We start from the raw sequence: 27,357 nt of genomic DNA on the forward strand, positions 1-27,357 counted from the left end.
AGCTCAAGTCCCAAGCCTCACGCCTCAAAACTTTAAAGGCAGTACAGTTGGAAGCTCCAAAGCTCTCAGACTACTACCTCTGCAAAAGGACCTGAAAATCTTGCTGTTTAGATACCAAGGTTGCTCACAGGAATTTGGATCTTAGAAGCCACTATGAAAGCAAGTAGACTTGAGATCAGACTTAGTAGCATCTCTTTTAAATGCTTTAAGTCAATCCTGTTTTTGCAAAAAGTTCCAGCTTAGACCAGCCTGCATTTTCCAGAAAATAGTTATTACTTCAGTAAAGAATTTTAGTTAGCTCTGATCACAGAAATATCATTGGATAATTACACACATCACACAACCCACTTCTCACTGCATTGAATAAAGGGCATTAGCGGAAGAAGCGTGCCAAGTGGGTGGAAAAGTATAGAGGCCACTTTGTTTGCTCAAAGGGACGTTAAAAATGGGTGTTTACTAAGACTGCAGTCCACATGTCCATTCAGTACTCTGTATAACTTTTTTTCTGTTAAAAAATATTCAAGGTCTTCTATCTTAGCATACTTCTAACATTCACCTTTTTAAGTTAGGATCTGCCCCTTAATTTTGGGATATTCTTATTCTAGAATAAGAATATCTTGTCTTATTCCAGAATAGGAGTATCTTGATCTCACACACATTAATCCACCTTTAAGACTAGCCTGGGAATTCAAGATACAATAACTATCTTAACCTGGATTCATTTTTACATGTTAAAGCCACCATGAACAACCTACAGAATGCCAAATGCAATGGAGTCAGTTTTGAGACCGTTCAGCATCTCACAAGACTACACAGTTCTCTGCAGAATCAAGCTCTTCCAAGCCTGAGTTATCATTGCTCTTTCCAAAAATACAACCTGTTTTTTTCACATTACTGAAGAGTTAAAATAATTCGTATTCCAGCAACCGTGAAGATGTCTAGCATTGTTTCTTTTCATACAGGAGGTGAAGCCAGGTGGTTAATTAAATCCATTTTCTTCCAGAGAGTTCACACAAATGCAGTTATGAGGAATATAATTATGAAAAATGTACAACAGTTTAATGTGTGAGTATGAATATATTACAGGTATTCAAACCTGTCATACTTATTTTGATGAGCTGGATCATCTCAAAGGGCTTTTCTGACAAAAGCGTTTTCCCCACCATCACCAACTTTTTAAATAAACGCATACAAAGATACTACTCGATAGTATCAGGTAGTCTTAAGAATGCTTAATATTCTAACACGACACATTCACAAAGCCTTTAGGACTCATTCATTCAGACTGTTACAAGAATAATAATAGGTATAGATGAATAATTAGACTTACATTACAACAAATTACATCAATAAGTTGCAATATTGTTTGTAGAGTGGTTGTGTGTTGCTCAGAAGTTTGGAAAGAGTTTCCACTGATTTGTGAACAATTCAAAATACAAGGAACCTCTAGGACTGATTTCTGTCCATTAGGTTCAGATGAAAGATATTACACTGAATAATCAGATTACTCCAAATTCAGAAGCAGTAGACTTGCAAAAAATTGAGCATTTAAGAAATGATACCAAAAAGCAGAGGGAAGAGGAGGAATAAATGGAATAACAAAACAAAACAGGTTGTAAGATACATTATTTCTTGCCTTTATGAGTACATTTGCTCCCCTTGAAAAAAATTGCAAGTCTTCAGTGGGACAGAAAAGGGACAAGAGTTGTACTACAACATAGACTTATAGCATGCCTACTCTGATGAAAAAGGTACTCTTTCAATTTTATTGAAAACACACAAGAATTTCCTCTTTTTTGCTATCATTAATGGAAGTTCTGTTATACTAAATTACAGGGCACCATTTTAAGCAAAAATATACCTGAGAACATACAGCAGCTCCACTCAAAGTTTTAACTAATTCACTTGTTCATAGTTCCCTTTCCAAAAGGAAGAAAAATATTCTGAGAAAAAATATTGTTTGCATTATATAAATAATTTTAAGTAATAATTCTTAACACTAAGAGGCCAAGTTACTCATTCCATGTATTCTGGGGGCTTGCTTGTTTGGACACATTAAAATCTGTAGCCATTTGCAGTGAAAAGTGAATGTCTTTAAACTGAAACAGTGTTTTTAAGGTGTGCTACTGTAGTATAGTATTAACTATAGTTGGACAGTTTTCTTTTCCCTAACAGCCTTGCAAGGACAAGGTAATCTGCCCCTGTGCTCATTAAAATAAAAGATAAGTTTTCTTGATTTTGAAAAGTTTCCTAGAAACCTGATTGCAAAGAGCAATTATATTATCATAAGATTGTTTGTTACTCGCTTTTGCCTGTTGTAATTTCAGTGGGGACAAGGGCAACTTAATATTGTCATCTTCTACTTTGTTATTTTCATGATCAAGTTGCACTGGGGAGGAATTTAGTTTCTTCACATCTGAAAAACTGCTCAGCAGCAGCCATGTACCATTCGACTGTTTACACATCCTCTTCACTCCCAGTTATATCAAATCGAGCAAGTCCTACTTTTCAGATCAGTGCAATACATTCTTGGGTCAGAATAAAGTTCAAATTGGACTCACACATAGCCAAAGGTGATAACAAGGCAGGCTGACATCTACAACTACATCTGTATTCAGATGTTACAGAAACACTAATCATGCCTCAGGAAAGCAGAGCATAATTTCTCTACTACTATTGCCACTATCTCAAGAGGAATCATGGGGGAATGGTCCAGCAAGGGAACTACTGAGTAGAAGCATAACATTTTCACTGCATATCACTGTAATTTTAAGTAGCTAAAACATTTTACTTGCATTAGATTAGGACACCGCTTACAATTTCTTATAATTTCATTATTGCAGGAACAAGGAGCCTTTTCTTGTTGAAGGCCAAACCAGAATATGCAAGGAGCTTGGGTCAGTCACATTAAACATACACAGAATCACAGAATGGTTGAGGCTGGAGGGGGCCTCTGGAGATCTAGTCCAACCACCTCGCTCATGCAGGTCACCAAGAGCACATTGCACAGGATTGTGTCCACCTTTGTGTTACCCAAGAACATACTAAAAACGGCGCCAGATCACAAAGTTAAGTCACTGACCAGCCTATACATTCCTCCGCCTTACAGCAAGACAACACCTCTTGCAGAAGAAGAATCAGTACTATGTCAAATACCAGACTGAAATTTTGGGATCTAGCAACTCAAAGCAAAAGTAATTTCACATGGAACCCTGTGTGGAAACCAAGCCCTAAAATGAGATGAGGTCCTTGAGCAGCCAGTGTTTTGATTCCTTCTTATCAATGCTCTCAGATGATTTTAACATCATGGCTTCTCCATGCAAACACTGTTTGTCTTATCTACTTTGAAACTAAACATGGGATGAAACTTTTTCAGGACAGTTTTTTACTGTTTGCCTGTCCAGTGCAAAGCAGGTCTCTGTCCTCCAGCTAATTCTTCAGTACAAAGAAATGCAAAATGCCAAATAAAAGCCTCAGTTAAAAACAAATAAGTGAAGACAGTGTGACAAGAGAACTTACATGCTTATTTTTACTGCAGGCTGTTTTTAAAATATATTCTCAATAAAGCATAGCTGAACTAAACCAACTTCCAAAAGGTAGCATAATTTGGACTCAGTACAAGTGGATCTAAAATAAGGATTCATGAAGATGCACATCCCCTTCCTCATAACTGGGAGGAAACACTAGAGCTCCTAGACAATATGAATACGTAGCTACATACTAGAAGGGGCAGCTATACAGCAAATGATTACCGAATACCAAGGACAACATGGTTTTGCAAGTCAAGCAAAATATCGCAGATCAAGAGCATTACCCTTACAATTATTGACTTATTTTTCCTGGTTAATTCTACATTTTATGGTTTTGGTCTTTCTGGCAAAACAAAGATACCAGAATAAACTCATTCTGGGAGTCAAATAAAGTTTCATTTGTCCTGAAATTGGTTGGTTGTTTTGCTGTAAGTGTACTTTTTAGTTAAATCTTGCAGTGAAATCAAGTATTATTACTTCATGATGAAAAATATATGTTCTTCATTTCAAAAGCATTGAAGTAAAATGTTTCAACTTTATTTCATCTTTAAAAAAGCTAAGGGGAAAAAAATATGATGTGATGGATTAAACATGAACTGTCATATCCTTAAATATACACAATTTTCAGAAAGAAAAAAACTAAACATTTTACCTGAAAAAAGTTCACTTTATTTAGCACATCAGGATTCAGTTCCAAAAATGCATGTACTGTCTTAGACAACTCATGCAGTGCTTATATCCCTCAGGCCCCACCAGAATAACCCTGTCTTCCATTTACACAGCAAACTGTTTAGGGCATAAATTTAAAAGCTAAGATTACATTAGTAAATATATACTTCCTAGTACAATAAGGTCCTGAACTCCATTGGGACTTTCAGATAGTGGAGTCTGAAGTAATAACCTCTCTGGGCTAATCCAATCAAACTCTTAAAGTTGGAGGGACAGGTGAAAGAAAAGAGTCTCCAAAAAGATTAACTTGAGAAGAAATACACGAACATACCTATTTCCCACAGGTAGTTTGGATAGATTTTATTCAAAAACTTTAAAACTAGTCAGATATTTTCAATTATTTAAAGAGCTGTCTAAGGATCCAGCAGGTTTTGCCCAAATGCTTTACGCTAGGCTTGGTTCACTACCACAGCCTATCTGCATTCAGACATAGGGCAGAGTGGGAGCTGCAGAGAACCATCTTACAGGTTCGCAGCTGCTCAGCTCAGAATGAATTAAAGCTGCAAGAAAAGAACTTTGACATACAAAACCTACATATGGTTTCTGGTAGATATTATGCTGTTGAAAATAGAGTGCAGCAGATCTTCGCAACGTCCCACATGCATTCTACTTCAGGTTGGCCTCAGGTACCACCCATTCTTGGATCAGAAGTTTGCTCAACTCAGTTGAGGAGCAAGACCACTGTGTTTCCCTTCTGCCAGGGAGGGAGCTTCTGCAGGTAAATTGACCAGACTTCTCCATATAGCTCCCATGCTTCATTATCACACACTGATGACAAATTTATTGTACCAGGGCCCCATGACATACAGTCAAATGAGATAATTTTGCATCCACTGAAAAACAAAGTTCACTGTTAGAAGTTCTACAATGAAAACAGAAGCTTTTTGGTTTTGTTTTTACCTCTTCTGAAGTGAACAGGACCAGTCTTGGTAAGCCTGAAAGCCCTTTTTCCTTTATTTCAGGACAAAATTTATATCTGGCTAAGTTCATAGCATACATATTAGAAACAGAGCCACCTGTAGAAATAGACACACAAACATCATGTTAGCTACAGTCCTAGCACCCCTCCTGTGTCTGATTGATCAGCAAAAATAAAAATAAGTCATAGAATGAACCTATAGACACATCCATCATAGCTTATTTCCTCCACAAAAGCCTAAAGAAAGAAACTTTGGGCTCTGCAGCATGCATGGAAATAGAGTGGGTTTGAATCCTCTTTGAGGATGCTTCCCAAAGAACTGTGACCCAACAGTCCACCCTGACAGAGAAGTATCTTGAGCAACCATGTCTCAGAGTATTGGGGGGGGGGGGGGGGAGGGAGCTGGCGGGGGGGGAAGGGGAGAGGTGAGTGGGAACTGGAATTTCTGCAGCATAAATGGAAGCCCAAGGACCTGGATAGTTTCTTCACTTAAAAGAACAAAAATAAAGTAGTTTTAAAAAATTGTAAAAAAACTAGAAAAAACTAGCACAAAAGTATGTATTTTGACAGGATCTTGGTAAGTTTGAATTAAACAATTCTGCAGTAAAACCAATGAGTTTACTGAAAATACACATCAAAATCTGAAGCAAAAATAATTCATAGTTTCAATATATTTTACCTCAAAGGTTTTCCAGTGCATTCTATTTTACTTATTTTCCTGCTATGTACATGTAGGATAGAATTACTAGAAGGGGAGAAGGGGGTTAAAACCATTTACTCATGTAATTACTTCCCCCTCTCCCAAACTAGGTGGGAAAGTTTCACATTTAAGCTAATAATTTAGTATAGGAATAATCTAGGAAATATCATCATTATGCTTCATTACCATACATTGTGCTGGAATACTCCTTTACAGAGAGTTCAAAAACTGGCCTTATCAAGAAGCTTAAGAAATATTTGCTTGTTTTGCCTGCTCATAACATTTCAAAACACAGTTGTATTCAAAGGAGTTAAGCTCATGATACTCCCACTAAGATAAACTGTAGCACCAACAGGTGACAGGATACACAGAGTGCCCTCACACACCACTGGCTGGCATCTATTACTTAAATCAGCTCCCTAACCCTCAATCAATGACTCAGTCCAGTAAAGCTGTTGCTGTTGTTGTTAATAGCAGTCAGGAAGGGCTGCAGTTAGAGAATTAATTCTATACTGGAAAAATAATTATGTAAGAACTGTTTTCATTCAGCTGCTGATTAGGTTTATAGAATTATTACTAGAAACACATAAGAAAAGCCTGGATGAAATAATTTTATTTGTGCATCATTGTATTTTGCAAGCATTTCCAAATATTCTACATGAATCAAATGTTCATAGAATTACTGTTCCTGTTGGTTTGTAACTCCAGTTGAAAATCTAAAGTGTTCTTACCTGGGTTGAATATGCCATCACCTTCTTCCCAGCCTATGAATTCAATCATTTTCTTGATGACCGCTTCTTCCACTAACAGAAACACAGGAGATACTTCATATGTATATCTGAACAAACAAAAGCATCGTGATTGGTTTTAAAACCATAGAACCCCTGCCACTGAACGCTGCTAAAATTAAGTACAGAGATTTATTGCCCCTTTCTCTGATGCAAGAGAAGTGACAACATCAGCAGTAAAACTCTAAACTAAATATAGCACGGATCTGATGCAGTAGAGCAATTGCTTAGTTCCCAACAGCATCACATTGATACTTCCACTGTCAAAGTAAAACAGTGTTCGAGTTTAACGTAGGTTCCATGCTTAAGTTTCAGCTTTATTAACCTATTGCAAGCAACAGTTCCATTTTTGTTTAGGTCTTACATCTAAAAGTAAACTATAGACAGGTAGCCATTTGCATTCAACTCTGTGTAGAGGACTTTAAGAGAAATGAACACTTGAGTAACTGTGATAAAATCTTTTATTCACTAAGTTTGAAAAAAGTCTAGGTTTAAAAGAGTTTAAACAAATCTTTCCTCTTAATCCCCACCTCACAAACTAGAAAAAAGGCCTCATCAGCTTTGCTGAGTTTCTGGTGAGCTATTCAGCCAACCCAGTCTGTTTTCTTTCCTAAATTCCTGCATAATTCCTACCTCCTCCATAACATTGAAAACAGAAATCAGAAGAAAAAAAAAAAGCTGTAAATGCAAATAGCATATCCTCTTGGTGATGCATCTAAGAAGTATACTTACACACTTGGGTTCAGTGCTTCTGTAATGAAACGAGCCACTAACGAGTAATAATCTACTCCAGCATATAGCTGATTGAAAAATCTTGGATGACCTGAAAAATATAAAGATGAAAAGCAAGCATTGATAGAACATGCATGAAAACAAAACATATCACAAGCCCTCGCAGCTGAACATAGATCTCTGCAAAGCACCATTCCATCATTCTCTCAGTATTTTCTGGACTTGCTTTCCTTTTCTTGGGCTAGATAGTCTTTTGAAAGTACAATTCAAAAGCATTTTCTGGCCCCGAAACAAGGGGAGATGTTGTTAGTGCATAGAATGAATGTGGGTTGTTCATAAGGTTTACAAATCAAAAAAAGAAAGTGATTGACAACTGAGTACACACAGCTGCTAACTGTGGTCTACTGAGGCCACAATGGACATTCAGCCAAGTTTTGCTAAGCTTCAGAACACAGGAACCTGCTGATTCCAGGCAGCTGTGCTCACGATCCCCACAAAAGTCTCAATATGGACAGATGAGGCAGTATAGGAGTTTGCAAAAATCTTGCTGTAGACTTAACATGAGAAGTTCACAGAAGGTGTCTAGCTGCCTTGAAGCGCTGGAATATAACTAAGCTATGAGAGAATTCCAGTCTATTGCTGGCTATTAAAGTAAACCAGTTCAGCAGTGGGGTCATTAATTAAATTTTAACCCACAGCAAGGTGCTTTCATAGGCTAAAGAGGGTAAGCTGTATAACTTAACACATACTATACCTGAGACTTTCATAAATGTTTATACTTGTATGAAAAATTATTTGCAAAGCATATTTTTAATGTCTTTCTAAGGTGACATAGTATAACAAAACAAAAATTTGAAGGCAATTTACAAAAGTAAGAAACAGAACATCTTCCAGTAACTCACTAATGATATCTGCATATTATTAGTGCACTGACCTTTTAGATCAGTAATGTGTGTGAGTTTACTCTCAAAATTGTGCTATGGTTTTATTTTGCAGCAACAGTGACTGTGGCAGGGAACATGCCCAGGAAATGGGCAACTAATTATATCAAGTGTCCTTCACACTTTCCAAAACACAGCCTAAGCGATGCCACATCTGAAATTCAGAGCTTCTTATACGCTATACTATTTCCTGAACAGATATTATTCATCTTTTTGCTAAGATCTAATTATACATTACATGTTGCAGAAAGCTTAGCTGTAAAGCACTAATCCTGCAAAGGAGTCGATGTATAGTCTCTGAAACACTGCATACTCTTCTCACACTGTCTGGAGCAGAAATTGCTGCCCATCAGGAAACTAACACCCTACAAGACTGTTGCTCAATAGAGAGCAATAGTAAGTGTAGCGTGATCACCGCTAAGAATGCATCCGGATTTGTGTAAGGTCAGTGATAGTGACTTTACTCCTCATTACTCAGACAGTAGGAAGTCACACACAAAGGTCTTTCTCCTGTTTGTTCGGCTATACTGTTATACCAGACCTGTCTGGAGAACTTTCACAAGACTTCAGGGTGGCTGAATCTACCATTAATGACAATGCTTAAGCACTATAGGAATTAGTTTGATTGGTTTGCCACGATTACACATTTCAGCCAACCACAGACACCTCTGGTGACAAGCATTCAGTCAAACAGCTGAAGTACAACCAAATATTTGCATACTTGTATATGGCAGGCAGAAAACTAACACCTCTGGTTTCCTGAAAGGTAACAAAAATTTGTTTAAATTATCCTGCTGTTCTATATTACTGTAGAACAAAATACATCACTGGAAATCAAATTCCTACTGGTTTTGACGCTGTATTGTATAACATCCTGGCAGAGTTGCAAGAGCTTCTGATGAGATTCTCCAGTGTCCCTCATTTCCAGATCAAGAATCGTTTTCAGAGCTTCAGGGGCCCGCCATTCACAAACCTAATGATGGGGAGGGAGGAGACACCAGCAATGACCAGGTTATCCAAGAGGAAGAGAGTTCTAAAGATACTATGCAGGCACCACAGTCAGCACTGGTTTCAGAAAACTGCCCATTGGAGTGCAGCACGCCTCCAGATGATCTCTGGCAAAATGGTCTCATCGGGATCTCAGGTTTTACTGCATCTCAGGCATGCATCTCAGGCATCCCCTGGCCTTGAATAAGAACTGGGGTAGGGAAGGCTGGAAGGAAAAAGACTGAAGAGGAGAAAGTGTGCCCACTGGCATGCTGGGATGTAAAAAGTCAGCATGGAGCCTGAAAACCAAGCTACCATGCTCATGATTTGTATATCCTAGCTAGGAGCAAGGGGCCTGCAGTCAAATTCTGTCCTCAGCTAAAGGCGAAGAATTTTCAGGTGCTGTTCTGCCAAGGGGTGAGAGCAACCACTGCACACCTCCAGGCAAGTGTGCTTCATTTCAGCACCTCTCCAAATACATACACCTCAATACATATACCTCATAAGCAGAGGTTCCATGAAACCCAGAGGAAGCTCATAATGTCTGTTCAGTGGTGCCACATCCACTGTTCCTCCTTCTCTAATGTAGTTTGCTCCTAAGGAGCAAACAAAATCCCCCCCAACACAAAAAAGCACCTATTTGTCAACCCAGAGTGACCACTGTACTTTGAGATGAAAAAAGTTTTCTTGCAAATATGTATGCCAATTATGTTATTAGATGGTTCTATAATATCTTTTTTGATTTGGAAGGATATCTTTATTTCAAAGGCAGCCACACACTAAAAGCAATTTTGATGCCTTCTAAAGCACAATAAAATACAGCTTAGAAAAATCAGATTTATTGCTCATTATATCTGTCACAAATTTTCAAAAACACTAAGACTTTACCTTCTCTGTCACATCATCAGCTTTCTGGATTACTTCTTCCATTATAATTTTACAGGCCTCTTCCACAAACTTCTCCCCTGCTTTCAAGTCCATTATTGGACCATTTAGGACAACCCCATCCACCAAGACGGCATTCTTCTGGAGCATCTCCTGTTTGTAAATACCAACTGTAAGATAAATAACTCTCCATTAGAGTGAGGCCTGGCTGACTTAAATAATAAACTAGAAAGTATTCTCTCATTGCTCATTTAGTAGAGGAAAGAACTTGCAGTAGAAGAAAAAACACACGGACTTTTCATACATACAAGAATCGTAATTTTAGTGGAAGCCTATTTACAGATGGAAAAGCTGCTTTATTACTTTAAATCTAGACTGTTATTATACAGGCAGTAATAGCCTACTGTATGCTATCTACTACTTTTGTAGCATGCAAAGCACCTTCCAGAGGAGAAAATATAATTCTGGCCTAGAACACAGTACAGGTGGATAAACAGAGAAAGCGTGAGATAAGAGGCATTCTTCTTAGTTGAAAATGCTTCCTTCTACGCGTCATCCCTTCCACTCTTTTTTCATGAAAAAATTCCCAGCTTGTTTTCCCCATATCCTCATGCTGCTCCTAACTACCAGATAGTTTTATTGCTCTGAGCCAGCTGCATCCTTCTCAAATTGTTTCACTGACCTGGCTCCCTTTTCACTCCACAAGGACAAAATCTCTTGAGACTGCTGTCAACATCACGTACCTTTATTCCACTCTTTTCTGCCTTCATCCTATTGAGTGACCTCATTCACCTATTAGAGCAATGTGGTGTGCCAATTATCACTTCTCCCATGATGATGTCTTTCTTCCCCCTCACTGTTATCCATGGGATGTACTCTTCTGATGTGTTCCCTAAACACATGACTACTTCCTCCTTTACATTACTTCTGAAAGCACACTTCATCTAAGATGCCTATAAGACATTAGCCAACTATGGCAACCACGTATCCATTTCATGTATTGATTTCATAAGGCAAGATCAGGATTCCAATTTTAATCAACTTGAGGATAAAGAGGAAAGTGAGACACTCAAAGATATCAAGGGAACAGGCTGAGACATCTGAAACAGTATAGTGCTGAAAGGAAAAGCGTCAACTTCCATATCAGTATTAACTGGGTTACAGAAAGCATCTCTCCACTGATCTCTGCCTAGAATAACTAAGATACAGGAAGCCATGCAGCATTGTCTTGGAGAGTTTTCTCCAGCCTCTGCAGTAAGGATAGTGGAAGAGTAAGTATGTCTGAAGGGGGAAATGCATGTCCTTTATCTTCTGCTTTGCTTTTTGCTCCAGCTAAAGTGCAGGAGAAAGGTAGCTTTTTCTCATGGGTCTATACAAACAACTGAATTTCCAAAAGACAACAGGACAGCATGAAACACATTGACAATGCTTACCGTAATTACAGTTTCCCATGTGGAAGAGGCTACATAAGGAAAACAATACTGCCCAGAAAGGTTGGTAACTTTTAGGGGTCCACTGACTTAAGGAAACCCTGTCAAACCCATCAGTTTGTATTTACAGATGACTCAGTAGTTCTTTCGACTGCTTTCACTTATTAGGACGAATATTACAAACAAGATCAAATTCTAACATATGGGAAGCCTGAGACTCCATCTTAACTCTGATTAGAAGAGAGGCCCAGCCTCTGCATTTCTGAAACTACTTCTATTTTTAATCCAAAGGGCAAACATGCTAAGTTTTGATGAAAACAGCCTTCTGCACATTGTTGCAGAAGAGGCATATGTGTTCATGTGGGATAGATATAGAACTGGCAGATAAGCAGCATTTCATCTTCAACAAGCAAAGAAAGAAAATCCTGCATATCACAGAGGTCAGCTCCCATCATGCTTCCCAGCAGGGACATCATACAGAAATTATAGCTTTGAAAAAGTCTTAGAGGCTTCCTTCTAAAAACACAAGCTAGTAGGTCGACCTTAGAAGACTTAAAGTACCAGTTATTAACAAGGAACAGGAAGACATTAGCTCTTTGGGCAGACAAAACAGGGACTATTTTTGGATTAAGATACAGTTCTCCCTTTGACGCATGTATAGCGGCTCCCTTGAGTGCTAACCAGAGTTTAACACAGGAAAAAAAAAAAAACACCTCAGCCTCGTCATCTCCTGGAGATAATACCATCTCCAAGTACGTCAAAGGTATTTTGTTTCTGTAGAACAGAGAACAGGATCCGAAGAAACTGCATGGGGGAATGAGCATCTGTCGCAGAACACAGACATTAATGCTTCCTTTGGTTACAGGAAAATCCCAAAGAAGAAATGGCAGAGGGAAAGAATCCCCTGACCCTTTTCTTTGCTCTGCTCCACCCCTGGGGTCTCTGCTAGAATCAGAGCTGTGCAAAAGCTTTTCCTAGGTAACTGGATCAGCCCTATTTTTAATACTGTTGCATAGAGTTATTAGTACTTCCTTGACTTTACGATAACCTCTTCAGGGATTCTGTGAAAAGGATTACTTTTTCTACCAGTTCTTTTGGGGGGGGGGGGGGGGTGGCTGGGTGATGGGCACAAAAGTTCAATATTTGAAGCAGGTCTATTCACCTCTAAACGCAGTCTTAGAGTCTCTAGCAGACATCTTGCAGACTCACAGGAGGAAAACACCATCAGAAAAATGGCTGATAGCATACCCCTACTCCCCATACATCTGTTCTGGGCCTCAGGCAAAATATGTGAAAGAAAGGCAAAGTAGAGCAGTCAGAAGGAAGAGAGGGAAAAGACCTTTAACTTCAGTAGCAACTTTCCCTGTTTAAGACCACAGTAAAGATCTCATGAAATAATATGCCTTGGAATTATTTGATTACTTTCTCCATAACTGGTTGGTCATTACTTGTAAATACATGGAACATATCATAAGACTACTAAAGAAAGCTAATAGGAATACTTACTTCACAGTCAACTGCTCAATCTGGCACTAAATATGTACTTTGAGGTAAAGGTCTTCAGATTTTGCAAACCATTGTTAAATGTACATACCATTCCCAACTCATTATTTTTACTGCAAATCTTACAATAGTTAATGTTCTACTTATAACTGACTTCTAGAGTTCTTATGAGAGTACTAATATGTACTCATACTCTTCTTTAAGAAAAAGCGTGTTACTACTTTGTTGCAGCAAAAACCTTGAATAGAAAAAAACCTGAGTCAATGATAAAAATGTGAATTTCTAGAACAGAACCTATTGTTTAAATTATTTTTCTTTTTATTTCATTTTTTAAACAAATCCTATGACAAATTTATTACGTTATGGATGGGGGAACCTCCAGAAATATTCTTTTTCACTATTAGTATCACACTACCCAGGTCAACCTGCATGCTTTTTAATGCCTTTTCAGAGCTCAACATCTAGGGTACGAAACATACACGCTATCTGATTATTTGCAAGTGTTCCCTTTAAAATAAATTCTCAGACTCAAATGCTCAAAAACATTTTTCAAGTGCTTTAAGCCTTTCACAGATCTTCCTCAAACACACCTGATCGCGTTAAGGGACCTGCATGTAGAAATAGCATCTTTCCACAGGCAGCTCTTGTTTTCCAAAAACATGGTAGGAAAACAACCTAGAGACGTGGCAAAAACAAATATATTCTTTCGCATTTAAAAATACAGAACAAAGTCCTAAGCAGACTCAGAAAACAAGCATCCAGAAAGTGTATCAAATACAGTTTCAGCTAAATGGCTCCAGGCTTGAAACAGAACTAAAACTTTACCAAATGGAAGTGCTTTAAATCAGAGATTAAGGATTACTGACTGCTCAAGATAGCCTTCTCCAAAAGCGGAGGCTTGATCTTGGCTGCAGTAGAGGGTAATTAGGGATTTAACCACTGGCTTCAGCAGAGGCAGGATCAAGCCCATAATTCTGACCCTTCATCCTGAAGGAAATACTCTATTACAGCAGCTGAAGGGTTTTGAACTAGCATTCCAATTTTAAAAATCAATATTATTTTCCCAAAAGAAAACACAAATTAATTGGAGCTGAAGCAATGCACAGAAAAAATTTTTCAAATGTTTCCATATCTTTACATAAGCACTACCAGCTATTTAAAAACCTGCATCTGTGTTTGCATAAATATATGGAAACTTTCACTGCTAAATTCTTGCGCTGCAAGAAGAAACTCTAGACTTGTACTTGGCACATTCTGACAACATTTGGAAAAGTATAATAAAATGCCCAGAAAGATTTACTGCTTACAAGGAAGAGATGGAAACAGAAGCGGGTAATTGTAAAAGAGTAGCTTGGGCTTGAATGTCAGAGTCAAATCCTACTCAGTTTACATTGTACTAGCACCATTAACTACTCAAGTGAATGAAAAAGGCTGACTTTGACCAAAGCCCGATTTCTGCTTTGTAACAAATGCAATAATTGCCAGCATTAACCAGAAACAGATTTTAAACTTATCTATGATCTAGTCATGGTTCTTCTTTCAAAAACCTTAGTACATTATTTGTATGTGTAGAGCAAAACAAAATGCATGAACTTCAGACTCCTCACATCACCATATTTAATGGATTACTGTCAGTGTTATGCTGTGTATCAAAACATTAAAAACAAGTCTGTCCTGTACTATGTAACTACTCAAATTCCTTGGCACATATCATCTTTACTGGCGCTTTTCTTTCTTTAATCACTGCTTTATGTAGCAAAAAAATAAGTAAAGTCACTCTACTTTTAAGATAAAATACACTATTTCTTAGCAAACCAATTTCCCAAGCCTGTTGCCAAGTAAAATAGATGCAGCTTTGTTAGTATCCAGTATTCAAGCTGAGCTGGTGTCCTGGGAAAGCCACCTAAGTGAAAAGAGTACGCAACTGCTTATGCAATTGGTCCTACGTTATACGGTCCCATTTCCTAGGTTTATGGGCAAGGCCTGTGGACAGGGACCAAATTGAGTGCTTCCTTTCTGCAAAAATGCAGAAGTGACCTTCATGGAGCAGAGAGAGAGGGAGACACGGGAGACAGAAATGCTTGTGTCTGGCCTCCATAGCCTCTCAGCAGGCTCTTTCAGCAGACTGGTAGCACTAAAGGGCAACAGTACAACAAGTGAGTCCTTTTCTGACCCACGCCTGAATTTCCCATTCTGAAAGGAAAAAGAGGATCCTGGACAAGCTTCACAATGATTAATATCTCATGTAGAACCCAAAGTCAATGCTAAGAGCACGGTCCTGCCTTCAGTGATGCTCCCAGAATCCTGAACAGGCGCTGTACCAGTTGAATGTTGAATCAGTAACATGCTGCGACCAGTCATTGCCTGCTGGATCCTTTCTATACGCAACAGTACTATGCAGGGCATATACAAGAAACAGACAGAAGCAAAGAAACAGGAATCTTTATGCAGCCAAACCTCAGGAATAGAGGTTAATATTTAATTGTGACATTTTGATGCCCCAACCAAGTAACTGAGGGAGTGATTCATGCTGCAGTATTTCCAATTATGAAAACAGGCTGTGGAAAACTGGAATTCACCTTGATACAAAACTGAGAAATGGCAGTTGCCAACTATGAAATAGAAATCCTAACTCCCTGACCCCAGTGAGATTCTGTTGGCTCACATGGTCTAACTTTTAATGTCTGCCAACAGTGTAGAGAGCATCTCAGATATAGAATGGCTTTCATTTTAACCAAAAGTTTCCACATTAATACTGAACACCTTATGCCTTCTTTTTCTGTAAGAAAGCAAACATATTTGCAACACACAAGTCAATCACAGGCACTATACATGGGCTATCAAGGCTTGTAACAACTTTAGGGGGTTGAGATGTGATTGAAATGACCAATCTATGTGTGACCCACATAGAATATAAAGAATCCCTCAAATTTCTATGCCTCCTACTGGAAAAAAACAATGTGAAAAATACAAGTTTTTTTCCCCCAAATGGAAATCCTGCAACTTGATTTTAAAAGCAATGCATGACAGCCTGTAATTTCATGCAAAAACTGTATTTTAGCCATAACATAAAAACAATTTTTAACTCCAGTCTTTGGAAATTCAACTACAAAAGCAGTAACTTAATAAAATAGAGCTTTCTGTGCTTCAATACAAGTTAAAATGTAAAAATAAAAGAGAAAAGTCTAATTTCTTTTTAGGAAGTTTTACCCTAACATTCAAGTTACAGCCAAAACAACTTTCTTATGGCTCTTTTTTAAATCATAAAGACTTCCATTTTTTTCCTATAAAGCATTTCCAATTAGCTCTTCACTAATTTATGTCTACAACATTGCTCTTAGAGAGATATGCCCTTATTTACTCATAAGAGGTTAGTGCATAGTAAATTGGGATGCATCTTTCCAACCACTAGGTTCTCTGAACTAGCTCCTATGTAGGTATTCTTAATCTATTGGCATATTATATGCAGCAAGGTAGTTGAATCCATTTTCAAAGTGGAGTATGCTGCCTTGCACTGACCTGTTCTTGCTGCGCTGTAGTTACTAGATTGTAAATTTACAATCTAAATTACCACTCTAATTTCTCCTTTTAGAAAATCCTCCAAAGTATTCCAGCTCAAAGACCTACTTTGACATTGGAAAAATCATGTAACCTCTGTAGCTTGATTCTGCTCATGGAAGATGGTGATAATTCCTTGTCTTCAATTTTCCATTGTATGCACATATACGGTGACAATTTCCTACGGCAGAAGCCAAATACAGTGCCTAACACTGTGGGCTGATGAGTACAGGCAAAAAAAAAACAAAACAAAAAAACCCACAGCATTATAGTAATTTCTGGCTTTCTCTGAGAAAAGTAAAGGCACAGCATGCCAGTATGAGTTGTCCAGTGCTCCCAGGAAGGTTACTAGCAGTAGAAACTAGTCTGGACTAAAGGCTGGAAGATGGATACTGTCACGTATGGCTTTGTATACACTCCAGGGCTCCACCGACCCCCAAGCTATTGTAACATTGCTGGTCTGATCAGCAGAGACCAGTCGCACAGATGAGGATCCCAGGAGGGCTCTGGACATATCACTTTGCATTTGTGCCAGTTTTACTTTTCTGAGGGAGTTTTGTGAAACCACTCCTGAGGTGGTAGAGGGTAACCTGTGGGGTGACAACACATACTGGTGAGTCCCAGCACGAGATGCTAGCAGTCCTCTTCAAGGGCAGCCGTCTGGATGATACCTGGCAGTAGCGCAAACCAATCATGCCACATATACTAGAGCTCACCAATGTGAGCGTTTGAGCCCTGCCCAGCTATATGGCAGCCAGAACAGGCCCAGCTGTAGCAACTGTATCAGCTGCAGTCTGGCTGCCCCTGTGACCCATCTTTCATTTTTCTCCAAGTGATTACAAGCAGAAAACATAACTTTTTTCATTCTGACCATGCCAACACTTTCCATTAGTTATTTCAGATCAGCATCAACTCTGCAACCAAACATCAGGTAAATACAGCATTTGTTGCTCACTCTTTCCTATTCATCGAGTTTCACAGCTTTTTAATGTGTTAAACTGCATGAAAGGGGGGGATCAATAATCCCCGAATAACACAGTAGGTTTGCATGAGAAAGATAAGTTTAAGCAGCTCAATGAGACACAAGCAGTCTTGCCAGTGTAAGCAGGGGAGGGAAGCCAAGCAGCTTACGATACTACTTTTCTTGTTGAGACTCTGACATTTGCCAGTGGATAAGATCATATTTCTGAGGCTTTTCAGATTGCACAAGGTAAGATGCAACAAAGGGCAGGGACATCCAAGCCTTACAGCTAAAAGCTGTTCCAAATTATCTAGATTTAACCAGCTCCTTTGCAGAGTTATTGCTGTTTCACTGACAAAAGACCTTGGTCACTAAAAACAGCTTTCCTCATCATATTTATAGCATTGATAAACCCTTGATCCAGTGACTTTTCTCTTTAGACACATCTCCAGTTGCCAACATTTGGCAAGTTTTTCGTTAAGGAAAACCAAAACTACGTACACTGAACAAACGGTAAGATAGATGGACATACATTTGAACCAGGTCAAAGTCACTAGTTATTAACTTTATACTAACTTTAATGCACTGTATGTTTTTGACAATACCCATCAATAAAAATTACCTCAACCGACATACTACAAACAAGAACTGTCTACCTTTTAAGTTCATTATTCCTTCATTGCACTATGCATAAAATCCATTAATGCTAAAACACAATAACCTACATGCATAGCTTGAAGAATGAAAAAAGGGGGGGGGGGGGGGAAATGGCTTTAATTTAGCCATGTCTGGCTGAGTCTCCTTGAGCTGCTAATGCTTCATAATTGCCTCCAGCATCCTCTACAGTTTGTGACAAAGATACAAAACAAAAATGGCTGCAAGTAATTTAACTCCTTGGTTTTTTACAAAGCCTGAAGAGGTAGTTCTGTAACATTCATGGTGAACACTGGAACTAACTATCTCAAATCTGAGTGTGGTGGGGGGACCACACTAGAAAAACAAATTCATGTATTTTAACATGCCTGCATTTTATGCTGAGAGCAAGTGGTAAATGTTTACAGAAATACAAGTGCTCCTTACAGGAGCAGGCAGCTTTAAATACTTAAGGCCAGGGGAATTAAGGCATATGAAAATCTAACAGGCACAAACAACTGAATTAGCATTCAACAAGATCCCCTAATGCATTACAAAGTGATAATTCTTGGTTGTATAAGTGACAACTTAAAACAAACAGATCTTATGAGTAAGGCATCTTTTACTTCTTGACCTTCAGATTAAGCTTCTTTGCTAAATGCCCATTAACTGACAAGAAAGCGTTATTAATTTTAAATCACAATGAATGTATTCACATAGAATGGCTTGGTTTGATGCAAACTTATTTCTTGCACACCTATGTTTCTCTTCTTCCAGGGAAGAAATTAGCAAAGGTCTTACTTTTCTTTATAATAAGATTCTAAGATAAGGAGAGAACCTATCCCTCTGCTCAGGCCAGAGGACTAACCACAGTGTCACATCACCAGAGCCTCAGTCACCCTCATTTTCAATATTTTTACCATCCTACACATTACACCTGCTTGAGATGGCACTGTCATACATGAAGTAAACATTTGCCGATTTGTGTCCCCGTTCTGCTGGAAGACTTAAACCATGTAACTCTCCAAATATACTGCATATGCTCAAAGCAGCCAGTGACAGAAGAGAAGGGAGCATATTGCATAAACGCTGGCTGCTCCCTTTGTCTTTTTCCAGCTCCGACTCTATTCGTTGTACTTGATGAGCCAGTAAAGACGTACCTGAGGCTCTGCTTAATCAACTCAGCCTTTGTGCCCCACAAGGGAACATCTCCATTCTTTTTAAGCACATAGTTCTCCAGGCTTTTTCCTTGCCAGAAGAGCCTTGGCTACATTGATGCCAAATAACAGCCATGATTGAAAGACATATGCAGCCTGAACCAGCTTCTGCAGCTAGGAGTGCTCATCTGCAGCTTGGTCCCTTCCCATATACAGGGAGTTGCTATCTTTTTTGTCAGTGGAGGCATAGCCTAAAGAATCCTCATGCTCAACCCTGCTCACTCAGCAGAGCTATGCTTGTGGATAGCAGTGATAATCTCAGATATAGTAGGCTAAATTAGCAACAAGTAAGATGAACTTCACAAATGTACGATTTCAGACATGCAAAAGGTCTTTAAAAAAAGCTTAATTCCCCAGGAGTGCTCCTACAGCTTTCATGACCATAGTAGCCCCTGCAAGGTCAGTTCTATGCACTGGGAACACATCCATGCCTCCACCAAAACTGTGTCCACTTTGCCAGCTGCTCCAGTTGTGCAAAGCAAAGATAATGCTACTGCTGCTGTTCAATCTCTGCCTCCCAGATGTTTTCCCAAACAGGTTTAACAGGATCCAACTAAAGGCATGTTAAAATTCTACAGAAAGGAGAACTACTGCACGTAGCAGCCCAGAAAGATCTACTTTAAGGTAGTTTCATGCTTGCTGGAAAGAAAAAAAAAAGCTTTCAGCAAACAGCAAAAGCTTTACCACCTCAGGAATCAGACAGCCCTATTTCTCCAATTACTCAGCACATCATTAGCAAAAATCTTTCCCCAGGTCCCCAGTCACCTGAATCCATGAAATGGCTACAGTCAACACCACTAGCAAAAGCTACAGTGCAGCTCAACTTTCTTCAGCACCCTGCTGATGGGAAACTCATTCACCAGAACAAGCCCAGGGTAAAACACAGCAAATCAACAAAGTTAAAAGAAAGAAAGGATGGGGAGAAAGATCAGAGAATTTCTGTTGAGAGAGAAAGTATGCAGAAGTGATAGATGCTACTCCAGAGCAAGGTACGAGAGCCTGAAAAGCTTGCAGCAGCAGCAATTGGGAGTTAGGCACGTTCTGTCACTTACCAGCGCAAGCAAACCATTTTGGAAGGAGATCTGTATCAGATTTTTGGCAACATACTTTGGTCAGCATTTGAGCAAGCAAGCTAATACTCAGCCAAAGAGTACACCAGGATCTCTGTCTTAGGGACCACCAAAGATATCTTCGGAGTTGTCTCGACAGAGGAAATTAAAATGAATTGTACTTGAAATTAAACACTTTTGGAACTGCTACTCACATAGTAGAATGGCTTAAGTTACTGTGCACACTAGAACATATTTACTGCACACTAGAAGCGTCATGTAACTTTACTCAGCTCATTCAATTTATAGAAAATTAAACACGAGGGAATCATCATTCTTAAACATTAAGTATCTGAGTTTTCTCCCAAGTGCTTTATATTGTTTGGAGATTTTCCCCCAAAAAGAGTGTTAATGACTTAGACCCTCCCCCACCCCCAAGAATGCAAGACACAACTTTTACAAAATAAGCTAGAAGACTTTCTCAACGTGAGAGTAACAATTTTTAAAAGTCTCATCTGTGCTTACTGTAAGACTAAAAGAAACACATTTTATTAGGAGATTCCACTTTGGAAGAAGTGGAGAAACTCTTATCAAGAATAACATTCTCGTGGGAGAGGGGACTGCCATTTACAAACACTTTTCCTGTGATCTGACAACTTACTATGTTCTGACAGTTTATTCTCTGCCATCTTTTAATCTTCTCCAGAAGCCTCATCATCAGCCACAATTCTTTCATGTCACCAAGCTTCATAAACATACAGTAAACTTCTATTTTTCATTATGCAATGATATAAGAGCTTCCTGTTAATGCAGGTAAGTTAACTTAATAATATATTCGTAAAGCAAGATTAATTTCTCCCTTCCCAAGAGATTTTACTCCAAAGCAAATCACTGTATTGCCACACCTGTTTTATTCTGGTGCCTGGAGGAAAAAAAATAAGATAGCACCATTCTTTAACGGTCATTCATTGCATCAGAAACACTGTACCACCATGCTTTTTACAGTAACCCTTGCAAGCGCTATACCTTAGTAAAGCCTTCTGGACGCGACACTGCCGCACTTTAACAAAAGGAGGTCGTATGCAGACGGAGAGGGGAAGGAGAGAGAGGTTCAGCAGGCAGCCTTTCCGCCCGGCTTCCCTTCCCTTCCCTTCCCCGCCCTGGGACCCCCGAGGCGCCGCTCCGCCCGCGGCAGGCGGTGGCGGGGCGCCAGGCCGCAGCCCCGCCGCGGGGCCAGCGCAAGCCCTGCCCGGGGCACGGAGCGGGCAAGACGCCCCGTCCCTCCGTGTCGCCCCGGCTACTCAAATGTTGGGGAGGGGGAGAAAGCAAGAGAGCAGGCGGCTGTGCCCGCCCGGGCAGCGGTTACCCTCCATCTCGCCTCCGCTCGCAAAGGGAGCCCGTACAGACCGCAGCGGAGGGGCAGGCACCTCCCCGCCGTGGCCGCTCCCGCGTCGAGCCGTCCTGCGCCGGAGCCGGGAGCGAGCCTTGCCCCTGTCCAGCCGCCCAGCCCAGCCCAGCCAGGCCTCGCCGCTGCCGCACCCAGCCCTTAGCTCAAGGCCGCCTATTAATACCCTCCGCGGTGCCGGCCCGCCGCCAGCCGCGCCCCCGGCGCGAGGGGGGTGGGGGGGATGGCGGGCACCGCCGGGCGGGACCGGGACCGGGACCGGGACCGGGACCGGGACCGGGACCGAGGAGGGGAGGGGAGGGGAGGGGGGTTTCCCTGCCCTGCTGCCCCCCGTGCGGGACTGCGGTGAGGGGCAGGCGGCGCGGGCGTCGGCAGTGTCGGTTGCCGCACGCGGAGGCGTCGTTATTTCCCCCACAGGGTCGTTGGCCGCGCGTGCAGAAATAACGGCCGCGCGGGACGGCGGACCAGTTTGAACGGGAGAGGGAGGGGAGGGGGCTTGAAAAGCGTGGAGCGCCACAGAAAACCCGCGGGCAGGGAATGAGATTGCCTTTTAGGTTAATCCCCAGAGGAAGGGGGGGGGGGGGCCACTGCCTGGGGGAGGTTGTCACTGCCTGGGGCAACCTGCCGCGGCGGCGGGCAGCGGGCTCGCCGCGCCCGGGCGCTTCGTGCCGCAGCTCCGCGGTGGGGCGGGGCCGGCGCGACCGTTAAGCGGGGAAGGGCCCTTGGAGGCGGCCATGAGCCCCGCCGCAGTGACAGCGCCTGGTTCGGGGGAAGCAACGGAATTATAGGCGTGGGCAGGAGGCGGCGGCTGTTTGAATTCGGTTATCGGATACGGTACCGGCACGATGACTTAAATCTGCTCATACCAGGTTCGGTATTGGCGATGTGTCGGTTCCGGCGGTTGGCACCAGAGATGCTGCCAGGGAGTTTTTAAGGGCGGTGAGCTGTCCCCCTGCCCTAAGTGAGGTGGCTGGTGGTGGAGCTCCCCCGTTTGTGATGGAGTTAGTCTTCTCAGTTTGACCCCAGAATGGGAACCTGCCATGCAGGTGGGTGCCGGTAGCAGGCGCGGAGGTGACCTGGCACTGGCTGCGGTGAGCTCGCTGTCTGGCCCGCCCAACCTTGCTTGCAGGCTGAGCGAGGCCCTGGCATGGAGTGGCCAGCCACTACAGGTGATCTTCGGGCCTCTGAGCGAATGGTGGTGGCTCTTATTTAGTCTGGGCCAGCCAGCACCAGCCCCGCTCAGTGCTGCATATGCATTCTTAATTCTAAGCCCTTCATTTCCCCATAGGTGCTACCTTTCAAAAAAAGGAAAACAAGCTTTCCTCTGACAAAAGGTGTTAGCGCTGTTGTAGTAGGAAGCTCTGAAGTGTCCCAAAAATTACTACCAAAGCCCCCCAAAGTTAACGTTTTCCACTAAAATTCAGGCCTGATTAAAGTTGGGCAAAGACTTTTGGAAACTGCTGAAATATCAGGGGTGAATTAAGCATTTATTACACATGTAGTGTATGTACACACGTATTTTACACATGTAGTGTCCTAATTTTCCTTGTTTGTGAGAAAACAAACGTACCCCTTGTCTAGCTTCAGCTGCAGGCTGTACTGCCATTAACAACTTCTACCAGTTGCAGAAGGTAATTTTGTAGCCCAGTAGATATCCTACCCTGAAACAGAGGTAAGTGTTGGAACCTCATTATGATAGGTAAAATGGCAGATATTGTTAAATTAAAAGTTAGTAGTTGCCTGGAAATAAGTGATCGTGGCCTGATTACATTCACCATGGGTAAACGAGGGAAAGTCCCAGTGAAAACTACAGATATCTGGCGCTCCAAAAAAAGCTAATTTCCTCAACCTGAGGAAAACAGTAAGTGAAACTGACAAGGCAAAAAAACATTTAGTGAGAACACTACAAGGGAGGCGTTCTGAAAGACTTTATTAAATGGCTATGATTTTTCAATCACAAGGCAGTAACTTTCCCTTTAGAAGCTCAAAGGTGGCACTTAGAAAGAAAATGGAAAACAACAATAAATTGATATAAATTACAGTTGATATAAATTGCAGGTTACAAAATACAGAACATTGATAAGGGAAGTTAATAGGCAGGAAGACCCTGAGGTTGTAAGAGCTAAACATAAATGAGACATTTTAAGTGTGTTAAGAATAAAAGAAAAGCCAGTGGTGATGTTGGCCCATCACTAAATGGAGTTCATAAGTGTTTTTGTGCTGATGCAGAAAATGTAAATCTGTTCATTAAGTACTTCTGTACTACAAAAGAAACAGATCTCGTGAGGACTATGGAGAACTGTTCCAGCCTTTTGCTAATTAAGAAAGACAGAAATCATGACCAACTATCAGCAAACTTAGATAACTTTTACTCTGAGCTGTAGAAGAGCTATTTGAGCTCTTTTACCTGCTGGCATTTTAATAAACTTTGGAATACTTGCAAAATTCCAAAGGTGTGCTTGTGTTATATCATTAGTCAAAAAAGGTCAAGTGGAATGACAGGTAACTACAGGCCAAAATCAGAACCCTAAATAATAGTGGGAATCATGGTTTTAAGTAAGAATGATTTCAATGAAAGAAATCAAAATAATTCCAGTCAATAATTTTTTATGAAGAGCAGTTGTAATCAAAATTCTTTAAATTCATTCTTTGACAAGGTTGCATGTTTGGTTGATTGAAGTAAGTGCATATGAATGATTTTAGTTCTTCAAGACTGTGTGAAAGACAGTGTAGTACCTAACAATATCGGTAAGGCACATGCTGAATTGACAAAGAACTGCCTGACAGTAACCTTTGTCAAAGGGGTATGTTTCTGTGAAAAGGAAGTCATTTCTGAAAACGACACAAAAATTGGAGGAATGGTAAGAGTAATAAGGGCCAAGCAGTCAGGTGAATAATCTGAATTGAGCAGCAAAATTGGGTCTAGTAAAACAAAGTACATTTACCATAACTAAATCCCTATAACTAATGTGAAGGAATGTAGACACTATGTATGAAAAGGGAGACTGCGCTCGTTGAAATGGATTTAGGGGTTGTAGTTAGCAACTCATCATAAACTCTCAGTGTGACAGTGGTAACAGAAAGGATTAATCTGCATCTGGGAGTAGAAAGGAGGGAGGTAGTTGTATCTGTGGTTATATCATTGATGAGACCAGTCCTGTATAGTGTGTTCCTGTCTATGTTTTGAAAAAAATTGCTGAAAAATTGGAGAGGGGGCAGATTAAGCGCTGAAAATGTGATTTGAGAATTGAAGAAAAATGCTGTAAGTGAGACTTAAAGAGCTCAATCTGTTTATCGTATCAGGAAGATTGGCTTGATTACAGCATATAAGTACCTCCATGGAGAAGAAATACTGAATTCTGAAGGGCTCTTTAATCTAGCCGCAAAAGGCAGAACAAGAAGCTGTGGTAGAAACTGAAGTCAGACAAATTCAAATGAAGTGCACGATTTCTCTTCTTAAAGTGATGATTCATCATGGAACAAACTAACAAGGGCACAAATAAATTTTTAATGGTTTGATGTCTTCCAGCCAGAACAACATGTTTTTTCGGAAGCCACATTTCAGCCAAGTGCCAGTTACTGCCCTCCATGCTGGTACCTGTATGAAAATTAATGACCTAAGATACAGAGGAGGTCAGTCCACATGGTTAAATGGCCCTTTGTGGTCTTACTTCATTATTTATTGTTACTCTAAGTAAATATAAGAAGAGGTAGCTACTGGTGACCATCTGCTCAAGATGATACTCTTTATCAACAGATTGTGATCAGTCTCAATGAAAAACATGACTATCCTGAGTGTGTAGGATTTTAAATGATCACAGAATAAGAGACATTCTTGGTAAGCAGAAAATGAAACATCAAAAGACAAGCAACATCAGTCACCTATTTTCATTCCTCAGTGCACTAAGCTGACAAGATTTCAATTCATCTGGGTCACAAAGAAGCTCAGAAGAGCTTAAGGAGAAGCTGAAGGAAAAGACAGAAGCACAAATCCATTAGCAACACAGCCCATCAGACTTAGATAATGTGATAATGAAACTGCAAAGCTTTGAAACTCTGACAGACAAACCAGACAACTAATTCTATACACAATATTACACTAGTAAATATATACATCAGTTTTAAGTATTTATGTTTCATGCTTAACTTGTGCATAAATGAATCAAGTTACCTCACCTGAAGCTATGATCCCCCATAATGAGCTCTGGTATGCAATGAAGACTAAAAGGTTTGACACTGACAAGTAATACCTAGGTCTCTGAAAGCGGCCAGGACCACACAAGTGAATTATGTTGCACATAAACTATTGAGAACTACATTTAAACATTAATGAACCAACATTCTTCTTAAATTGCCATATTTGCCAGGATGCGAACCTACATCTTCTCTCTTCGGCTCACAAATTTGATACTTACATTGATGTCCTCTCTATTCGCGTTATCTGTTCCACTTCCTGAAGTACGTTATATGAAGACACAACCTTTTCATCAAGTAAGGAACCTCTAAACTATGCAAAAACCAATGGCCTTAAACAAATAGTGAAAACAGTGGAATAACTGCATCCTTTACTGAAAGAAGAAAGACAGAAAAAAGTGAGAGAGGGAGAGTTCTGGACTTAACATATAACCTGTTTTCAGTGCCGTTATACCCCAAAATTTGAAAATTGGATTTTCCAAACAAGAAAACAAGATTATCCAAATGGAACTTAGAGATTCTGAATTGTCTACTGTTGGTATGTGAACCTCAGCACTCTCTGGATGGTTCTGACATTAAGAAATTATTAAGAAAAATGCCAGGCCCTTTAGAGTGTCTTAAAGACAGAAGTTTTCAAAATCACCAGATACTTTTGCAAATCTAACCTGGAGGCTGCATAAGGTAGGGTCTTGGCTCTTTATCTGCCTCTTCCCAAAGAAAAGCTCTGGGCTCCGTTTTTAGAAATACAAAGAATTCCCAACTCCATATGGAGTAAACAAAAGCTGCAGGAGCCCTGCACTTGCAAAAATCAGATCCTGGGGCATTAATAATTGAAGTGTCATGCTTACCTCTATTGGTATCAACATCACCCATGGAACACAAATATTAGTAGTCTAGTGTAGGTAACTGAGACAGGGAAGAAGAAGCATTAGCAGGTTGAAGGGCATTCATTACCTTTTTGATGCCTAGGGGAAGAATGTTGCTGCACTACTGGAGGGCAACCAAAGGTGAAGACTGATCATTCTATACAGTAAAGTGAATAAGTAGTTAGGCTATCAAGTTGCAGCATCTGATGCCTTCAAAGGAACAGTATTACATTAGCTGGCTGGCAAAACACATTGTTCAGAACATCAAGGCTCAGAACAACAGAACACCAGTAGGTGAGGCTCAGACCCTAAAGGCATCAGCAAAGACAA

General features: G+C 40.4%; 1 protein-coding gene across 5 annotated transcripts in view; it reads right to left on the reverse strand.

Moving 5' to 3' along the window:
• Positions 1-27,357, reverse strand: part of GADL1 (glutamate decarboxylase like 1) — a 113,540-nt gene that overhangs the window by 64,746 nt on the left and 21,437 nt on the right. The window contains exons 1-7 of one of the 5 annotated variants that reach the window (XM_068935493.1): positions 25,850-26,755; positions 23,538-23,628; positions 10,215-10,381; positions 9,186-9,312; positions 7,399-7,489; positions 6,610-6,716; positions 5,160-5,275 (exon numbers count right to left, since the gene is read on the reverse strand). In XM_068935493.1, coding sequence (XP_068791594.1) covers positions 5,160-5,275; positions 6,610-6,716; positions 7,399-7,489; positions 9,186-9,312; positions 10,215-10,361 — 588 coding nt within the window. In that variant the 5' untranslated portion in view covers positions 10,362-10,381; positions 23,538-23,628; positions 25,850-26,755. Of the gene's footprint in view, positions 1-5,159; positions 5,276-6,609; positions 6,717-7,398; positions 7,490-9,185; positions 9,313-10,214; positions 10,382-21,588; positions 21,690-21,928; positions 22,098-23,537; positions 23,629-25,849; positions 26,756-27,357 lie in introns of those variants that run through there. The other 4 variants (XM_068935490.1, XM_068935495.1, XM_068935492.1 and 1 more) reach the window with 4 other exon arrangements.

Source organism: Struthio camelus, chromosome 2, assembly GCF_040807025.1.
Source record: "Struthio camelus isolate bStrCam1 chromosome 2, bStrCam1.hap1, whole genome shotgun sequence".
Classification (NCBI taxonomy): domain Eukaryota; kingdom Metazoa; phylum Chordata; class Aves; order Struthioniformes; family Struthionidae; genus Struthio; species Struthio camelus.